This window comes from Zychaea mexicana, assembly GCF_025766255.1.
Source record: "Zychaea mexicana strain RSA 1403 chromosome Unknown BDB00scaffold_131, whole genome shotgun sequence".
Taxonomy (NCBI): domain Eukaryota; kingdom Fungi; phylum Mucoromycota; class Mucoromycetes; order Mucorales; family Lichtheimiaceae; genus Zychaea; species Zychaea mexicana.
Genome location: NW_026516794.1, coordinates 81,307 through 90,272, shown reverse-complemented (window position 1 = coordinate 90,272; position 8,966 = coordinate 81,307). Strand labels below are relative to the sequence as shown.

At 39.7% G+C, this 8,966-nt stretch overlaps 2 protein-coding genes across 2 annotated transcripts; both read left to right on the top strand.

Annotated features, from left to right (window-relative positions):
* Positions 1-1,430: 1,430 nt before the first annotated feature.
* BDB00DRAFT_852657 (uncharacterized protein) lies at positions 1,431-2,577 on the top strand. Its single transcript, XM_053125573.1, has 4 exons — positions 1,431-1,889; positions 2,030-2,197; positions 2,292-2,399; positions 2,534-2,577. Exons 1-3 carry the CDS (start codon positions 1,827-1,829, stop codon positions 2,397-2,399), a joined length of 339 nt encoding a protein of 112 aa, XP_052973938.1. The 5' UTR covers positions 1,431-1,826; the 3' UTR covers positions 2,534-2,577.
* A 136-nt stretch (positions 2,578-2,713) lies between these two features.
* BDB00DRAFT_721768 (uncharacterized protein) lies at positions 2,714-3,274 on the top strand (the record flags this gene model as incomplete). The annotated part of the gene is made up of 3 exons (XM_053118187.1): positions 2,714-2,853; positions 2,929-3,034; positions 3,149-3,274. Coding segments are annotated over 3 exons (372 nt in total), but the record flags the coding sequence as incomplete, so codon positions are not given.
* Between the last annotated feature and the right edge of the window lie 5,692 nt (positions 3,275-8,966).

The following is an 8,966-nucleotide window of genomic DNA, read 5'->3' as shown; positions in this document are numbered from 1 at the left end:
TATTTTTATTGTTAAAAAAATTGCAATTAGGAGAACAGCATCGATAATGTATATACAAGGATTTTGCTTTAATTGTGTCGTTTATGTGAAGTGATTATTCATTAAGTACAAAGAAAGCGTAAGCTCTGTACACTACACAGTTTCTGTCTAAAACGTATATTTTCCCTTGTATTTATTTATTGTCAATAAACAAGCATGTTTTTTCATGAAGGTCAATGCGAGGATTTTATAGCTGCAGCACATGAGGGTAATCATCTACAATTAATTTCAATCCCTGAAAGTAAACATAGCAGTTCCATGTTATACTTCTTATTATTTTTTATAGTGAGTAGACGTTAACGGATGTAGAGGTATAGTATATTAATTTATATATATAAATGAAAGGTCAAAAAACCGTTAATCCACTGCATAGAGTACTTCTTGTTTGATACGGTCGACGACGATGTAAACAAAAACATAAAACGCTGGATGGGCAAAAGTGTTTTTGACTTTATCACTTCTACGAGTTCGAAAGCTATATAAGCTATAAATTTCAGTCCAATCTGCGACTTGTGGGAAGGGCCTCAAGAGGGAACAGCACTAATTCGCTTTTCACGAAAACGCCTTCAAAATTCATATAATCATTTGACTGGGAACCAATTGCTTCCTTTAATCCACTGTTGACAAGCATAACATACCGAGCAAGTAATAAAAAATCGACAATGTAATCATATTATAGATTATCAAAAAATAACTTGTCGAGCTCACTGCTACAACAACTATGTAAAAGGGCAATCTATGGGAGATCTATGACACTTATCAGCACTTAGTTATATGTTATCTATCAGAGAAAAAAGAAGTGAAAAAGAAATAATACGGGTGAAGGATTTAACAACATGAATTATCGAGTGATTCAAAACCATTATAGTATAGTAAACTTATCCGAGCTTGACAACAGTGAGGTGCAGCTTCTTCATACTTCCCATATACTGTAATTGCAAACATCTTTAATTCGTCCTCTAACTACAGATCAATCTTAAGCTCATAACAACATTCCTTTCTATAATCATCTACTGACTCCCAATTATAAAAGACAACACCAGGAACTGCTTTGTTATTGTATCTTCAGCGAAAATCGCAAAGCTTCTTATTCATTTCCTTACTATATTGTGAAGATTGAGTAGTGTAAAATACTTGATGAATATACGATTTCAGTGGTAAAAACTAATGAGATTGTGATGACTCGATCAGTTGATGAAGGCAGCAATTGTGGAGGCAATTCATAAAAAAAATTGTCTTGTAAACGGAAGTATTGTATTGTACGAAATGTTATCTGTGTGGCTGGGCTTATAGATCGGATAAGTCTAGTCATCTAAAGAATTTAAACTTTGTTCTTTTTTTTCTTCTCCTCCCCCAAAACTTTCTATCCTCTTCATCCTTAATGTCACAAAGAAGACGTCCTTTGCCAGATTGGGAGCGCCATCCAGAACAGTATACTGCTGTTGTTGTGCCAACTACTGACAAACTGGGACGTACACGCTACATTGAAAAGATGGTGTGCACTAAGCACTTGGTTGGATCAGATGACTCTGTCGATCACCGCCAAAACAAACGACAACGATCATCTGCGTTTGATGTTTTTTCAGATGATATGGACGATTAAAGTTATGATGTCGAAGTGGATGGGCAAGATTTGGATGAAGTGGAATGCGTATCGCACTCGCATAAAGAAAAGCTAGAGAAGCTTGAAAAAAACTGGGAAAATGTCCTCGAACCATTAGCAAATGAGTATATTAAGTGCTATGGTAGTGGCAGTCCCCCAAGTTCCGTAGCAGAAGAGCCAGACCATGCCCTGTGCCAATGCGAGAAAGAAAAATACCAGAGAGAAGTTCTTTGTGTCTATCTTACTGGTACTATGATCTAGAACTTTAAAATTATTATAGCAAATGCATAAGATTGTCGACTTCTCATCATTCCCTTCATTAACTATTTTCTCATTACCTTTTAAGGTATCAAAAAAGTTAAGGTTACGTTGTGTCGATGCGACAAGCCCCAAGCAGTTACGCTTATGAGACACCATATGTTTCCCGCATCACCAATGTTCCTGCAGACGGCATACCGCATAAAGCTCCTCGAATTTTATAAGAAGTTGTTTATGACAGGCCATCTTGCAAACCAAGCATTCGCCAAAGCATGCGCTAAATTGCACATGTACGAGGTACATGTGCTTCTTTTCTTCATTAATTCAAAAGGGACCATGAAATAAGACAATAAGCTCATGCTTCACCTATTCGTAATCTTGGCTCTGGTAGAAAGTCGAACGACTTCGAATCACTTTTGCAAATGCTTTTTTTGCATATCTCGAGGTGCTCACAAAAGCAGAGGAGTTATCCATTGCAGAGCACCAGCACACCATCTAGGCTTACAATGATGACGCTTGCCCGGCATGTCCCAAGGTCGGCTATACCATCTGCGATTTTATACATTACATAATTATAATAGAAGTCATATTTAAGCAAACATACTGGCCTGTTGAATTGGATATGAGACTAACTTTCTTGTTACTTGCATTATCAAGGATGGGATGATCATCGCGCTAGATGGAAACTTATAACTGCGTAGACGGATGGCAAACAGTGATGATTGCAAGTTGCATGGCTCAAGTTTTTTTTGTGCAGATGCCAAGCACAGCACTTACGCCAAAGCCAACGACGCATCTTCGAAAGATCATAAGTGTGACTCCAAGTTTCGAAATGCAGATGAGTCATACGTATCCCAAGCAATACGACAGTGCTACGAGTCCGGAGTGCTTGGGTGCGTATGTCGTCACAATCTGCCATTGGAGTTCACCAACATTGTTCAGTCTGGCGAAAAGTAAGTTTATAACCGGTGATAGTATCCTTGAAAAATGTATCGCAATCATCATCTTATACATTCAAATGTTTAAAGGCACAAGTACCCCCTGTCTGTTATAGATGTGCTCATGAAAAAACATGGCACCAAAGTTCTCAAAATTATGTATGACATTGGTTGCCATTTTGAGCCGGCAATTAAAGTAAGACCACGAAAAAATAGATACGCTTTGTTTCGAGATATCTACCGACCAACTTGTGCCAGTATAATGTATCTGTAATGAGCCTTCTCATAACTGTCAATGATATTATTCTAGGAGAACTTTCCGGATTGGGTGGGGAATGTTGCTGTTGGCGTCTTCCATGCCTATGCCCATTCTATGGACTGTCAGGTGCAATACAATCCTAGATTGATTGAAGGGTTTGGCCTGACAGACGGTGAAGGAATGGAACGACTCTGGTCGTATCTATCTGGATTCGCTACGATCACCAGAAATATGTGTGCAAAACGAAGGATGCTCACGTTGATTCAAGCGATACAGAATTTCAAGAACGAGCACCTTCAATCCTTGCATAAGTGTAAAAATTTCTAATTAAAGTATATTGTCATGATAGACATCTCCTCATCGGAAGTACTGATTGATCTATAGCGCAACTACTTGAGCAACGCAAAAAGCAGGCAATTTCCGTGCAAGAAAAAGCTGGTAAATTTCTGAGTACGGACTGTCCTTGGCTGACTGATGAACAGCTGAAACAGCAATGGCAGTTGTACTGTCACATCATCCAACAAAAGCTGAAGCCTGCTGACCAAGTGAGCCCAGATGCTTACAAGGTCAAGTACATCGAGGAGCTCATGGTTCTATATGCCATTGATGCTGGGTAAGTTATTATAATGATGATGTGATTGGATGGATAGTCTTACAGAAGACAGATCCTAGTATGAAGGGACACTGCGCATTCTTCTATTAGCTCCGGCTTTGATCACTTTGGTCTAATTGCTCTTATCAACATAATCATGTTCTATTCTTTTTCAGTGCATATAAGGGCAGAATCACCAGACGAATCGCCGAAGCTAATGTGACACACTGGGAACCCCAACTCGTAGAGATGAACATTCTCACAGTTGGAGAACGATGGAAGGAAAACGATGTGCCATTCAAAAAAGCCATGAAGTTGAAGTGGTCAAATGACTACAAAATAAACAGGCTGAAACTGCATTCCCTTGTGGCTGGTCGTGCGCTTTTGCAGACGCAGTTGCACAGAAACGGGAAGAAAGGTAAGCGTTTCGGTTTATATCCTATTGTAGAAAATCTTTTCATTTGCAGCAGATTCCTACATCAGCAGTAAGTACTCCTTTGTTTTCAAACCCTATCATTGCCATTGTTATCTGATGTATAATGCTGTTAAGTGCACCATTTGAGTAAACGTATATGAAGGAACGGGATTTTTGTGAGGCTATGGGAATGTGCGATCATAGGGTGTGTAATAGGTCGTTAAGGCGTTACATTTTGCTGCTTTTTTTCGGGTTTTTTAACATATCATGGCTATCTTTCGGATCTTATAGCTTGCTATTGCTTCTATATGATGTTTGCTACATATGTATAGCTAATAAACATGTAGTTCAGAGTAGTATTGTTATGATACTTAGCTTAGAGATATCAATTGTCGTCTCAAACAATGTAACCTGCCAAAAAAATGTCGGGGACTCGCTGCAAATGATAAAGTAAACGTCGGCGATGAACCTCGTAATAATATAAGGTATTTATAGGGCACAAACTTGCTGAAAAGCTCGAGGACGCAATTAAAAATATCAAGAAAAAAGTGTTACCTCTGATAAAAAATTTAAACGAACTTTCCCTTCTGATCAATGAAGGAGAAATCGAACCGCTCGTCCCCACATTTGTTCAAACATACGATGTTCTGATCAACTTGCGGAATACGTTTTGGCAAGAAGAAGGCTCGGATGTTCCTTTCCTGGTACTTTGAGAGTACCATAACAAGAAACGTGCAGAGGAAGAACTGTCTATGCTTGAAGTAAGGCATCCTAGTAATTCGATCACTAGGTAGGTATCCGTTTTAATATTACTTTTTGTTTTACAACTAGGCTGAGGCAAGACGACTTGTTGCATACATTACTGCAAAGGTTTCCACGTTTAAAAGAATGATGGATGATTCCAATGGTCGTTTGGGCTGCAAAGTGATTTTGAAATGGCAGCTCCACTTCTATGAAGCGATCGAAAAAGCAGCTCGCAAACAGCATCTTTTGCGTGATCTTTTTGATGCCAATGATGCCAGCTCGTCCAATACAACACCTGATACTCAGGATGAAAATGTATTGGATGAGGACTATGATGAAGAGCTCCATTTTATCCCACCATCATACGAAGAGATCGAGCTCGCTGTCAATGACAATGGCGAAGAACACGAAGAAGAAGAAGAGTTTACTCTTTTTTAGGATGAAATTAGTCGACAGCACTGTTCTCCTTTTACTACATCATATCTTATAAATCAACACCTACATCAAGTTATCACTATTACCTCCACTTAAGCTTTTTATACGTTTTTATACAATACTACAAAACTTCTTTTATATTTGCTAGAATTAACATTGATGCTTTTTATATTGAGCTATGGCGAAAAATGACGTCTGTTTTTTTATTTGTAAGTTATAGAAATATATATGGCTAAATTTCAGGCCTCAGAAGAGATTCATAACGGAAAAGGTGGCGTGTACATGCTGTGAGCTTATTTTCCATTAATCCAAATATCGAGTACTGCATTGGCTAATGACTTTGTACAAGTGAAGTCATGATACGATCTCAGCTTATATCACAGCAGCTATTTCGAAAAAAAGAATTTCTTATATTGCATAAATTTTGTGTGGTTGAATACTAACGTATATAAAGCAGGTGCGTACACTAGTCAGAAGATGAATGGATAGAGCGCTTCGCGTGGGTGGCGGCGGCGTAAATCAGTCGAGGGTGCAGAGGCAGTCACTGCCTGGAGCCTCAAGGGCCTCCTGCCTGTGCAAATTCTATTAATGCTTTCCACTTAACTGAGTCGAAACACAGCTGCTATGGCTGGAATGGAAAGCGGATGTCGGACAAAAGTGCAAAATGCAAGGCTTGTCTTGAACGTAATCCACAGGGAGCAAGAGAATTTAGCAACACAAAAAAGAAGACGTTGGAAAAGCATCTAAGGGTATGTTTTATTTTGTTGTCCAATAATCAAGTGCTGCTTTAAAAACGACAATCACTAGGCACTAGAAGGTTGTTATTGTACAAACATATACATGTAGGAATGCCCTTATTTTTCGGATAAAGACAAGGCGGATCTTTGTCAAATGGAAGATATCGATCTAGTGATGATGTTTTTCCAGATAATTCGATTAGTCAAGCATCAAGTTACTCAGAGACATTGGTTCAAAGAAGAAGACTCGACCAAACCTCCATTGCCAAGTACGGTTCCTTTGAGAACCCAGATTGGTTGGCATTGTTCCATAGGAAACTTTTACTTGCCACCATTTCTGCTAATTTGCCCTTCCGTTGGATTGAGAATCCCAGAGTTCGTGATGTGTGTGTTCATTTGAATAGTCGTGTCCAGGTAATGCTTTAACTTTTTATACTCACTGAACGACTAAGCTTGAAAAAACTTTAACCTAACAGGAGTTTTTTTATCATCTTAGTTCAAACCTAATGGATTGCCATCTCGTAAATATCTCGGAAACGAAGTCTTGAGCGCCATTGCCATAGAAGCAAATGCATCCATCATCGAGGAAGTCCAAAGATCTCAAGGTGTGACCCTTACTTGCGATGGTTGGAAAAACGTATCCAAGGAGTCAATCCTAGGTGTGGTGCTTAACACGGCTAAGGGAAGCAGCGTGGTCTGGGATGCCAAGGATATATCTGGTGAGATCTCAGGAACTTTAGAGGTCAAGAGTAAGCTTGAAAGCTTGCTGTTTGATGCCGCCGAAAAGATCCCTGAAAACAATATCCAGGTGATCGCAGTCGTTACAGATTCGGCAAGTGCATATACTGCTGCTCGTTCGCAATTGCGCCGCGTCCACTAACATATCGTTTGGCTTCCGTGTTTTGCCCATCAAATGAATCTTTGTATCGCAGACATGTTCAAGGCCTTCACTTCGCTGAAGGACTATGTAGCCCAAGCCGTCAAAGTTATTGAAGCGTTCAACCGTTCCCCATATTTGACGCGAAAACTTAAAGATCATCAGACCAGTGCACCGCAACGACGTAGGGTTACCTTGCGACAACCTGCAAGTACCCAATGGAACAGCCATTTTGACGCTTTCAGAAGCTTATGTAATACACAGATTGCATTGAAGGTTCCCATTTTAATTCGTAGTAATCCACGGTCAACTCGAACTTAATGCAACAAGTTATTAATTCATAAATATCTTTAAGCAGCATACCGTCTTGTCCTTGGAAAAAACGATGGATACTCGCTTGCCACCTGAAGCACCAAACATTATCAAGGATGAAACTTTCTGGGTACATGTACAAGGATTGCAATCAAATGGTCCAGCCTTTTGCCACCAGCATCGATTGTTTACAAAGCGACCAAGCAAGGCTGTATCATATTGTTCATCAGTTTGCAAGTATCATCCCACACATCGTTGCAAACGACTTTGTTAAGACGTTACCGCAAGAACAGTTGGGTGCCTTTATCAGTCAATTGGAACGACGCTGGTATCAGTGGGAGCAGCCACTTTTGCTTCTGGCATTGTACCTAAACCCGAATTATCGTCTCAACAATATTAACACTTTCCTGGATCCTTTTCACGGAGACACCGAAAACCGAGGCGTATCTGTTCTCGAGCTTGGCTTGTGGGCTGCGCGATACTTCTCTATATGGACCAGACAAGAATCTCAGAGTATGATGGCGCAAATACAAAGGTACCATGAGTAAGAATACCTATTCAGTGCAAATATGGCCAAGCAATTCCCGTCAATGGAGCGATATTGGGCTATGATGGAGCAAGCCAACCATGAGTGCAAGGATCTGGTGTTCGTGGCTCGCCGCGTGCATTCAATTGGCGTTAACTCAGCTTCCTTTGAACGCCTGTTTAGCGATATGGGATTCATCTACAGCAAATGACAAAACAGACTTGGGTGGGAGAAGGTGCTCAAAATTGCATAAGTCCGAGCCATGCTACAAAAAGAAGATGCGCACATGCGATGGATGCACACTGAAACACCCACGCCCACTGCTCGACCCATGTTACAGCGGATGGAAAGTAGTCAAAGTTTGTATATGGAGGGCAGCATAGACAACATAGACGAACAGGAGCCTGACAACGAAGACATGTATGAAGAAACCATAAATGGATATGTCGACGAGGAAAGTGCCGCTGTTTTGGCGTCCAGATGGAACGTTTTGGTGAACGAATGGTTCAAAATGTTGGATGGAGAGGGTCAAGATTCTTGCCAAGACCAAGCGAGTGATGAAGTTCATCCAGCCGAAAATAAGAGATACAAGTGGAAGCTGGAATCGCTGTTTCTGCCTGGTTTGTCTCCACTAGAAAGCTTCGAATAATGTTTTGTTATAGTTTTCTTGATAAATATATATTCTTTATACTGTATTTCCGACATTTACGACAGTCGGAAACTACGCTGTCGATTACTGACGTCGGAAACCCAACGCTGGATTCCACTGAATCCAATATTAGGTAATTTTTCTACTTCATTTCTACTATTATTATAGTAGGGGTATTCAATTACAAAAATGAAAATTTCATATGAAATGAAAATCCGAACGGCTTCTAAAAATGGTACTCGAAAATTTTCATTTTCATTTTCAGTTTTCATTCGGATAAGAACGTATAGGAAATCAAAAAATGAAAATGAGAATGAACCCATTCCCTTTTCTGGTATTTCGTGACACCTTTACTGCAGCCATTTTCTTTTGTGTTGCGCAGTCGACCATTACATCATAGCTTAGCAAAGTATGCGCAGTCGACAATTACATCATACCTTAGCAAAATATTGCATCTTTTCTTTAACATTTTGCATTAATCATCGGATCCGCAGCAGGGTTAGCAAACATATAAATACTTTGTTTGTCGTGTAAATAAATGATATCTTTTTAATATCTTACAAAAACATACTCTTCTGATTT

What these genes read in the sequence shown, in the direction of transcription:
- BDB00DRAFT_852657 (XM_053125573.1), top strand. Translation starts at nt 1,827, where the DNA reads ATGCCCTGTGCCAATGCGAGAAAGAAAAATACCAGAGAGAAGTTCTTT. An exon ending in TCTTTGTGTCTATCTTACTG is followed by an intron (nt 1,890 to 2,029) that starts GTACTATGATCT and finishes CGATGCGACAAG; the next exon opens with CCCCAAGCAGTTACGCTTAT. An exon ending in CTAAATTGCACATGTACGAG is followed by an intron (nt 2,198 to 2,291) that starts GTACATGTGCTT and finishes TGGCTCTGGTAG; the next exon opens with AAAGTCGAACGACTTCGAAT.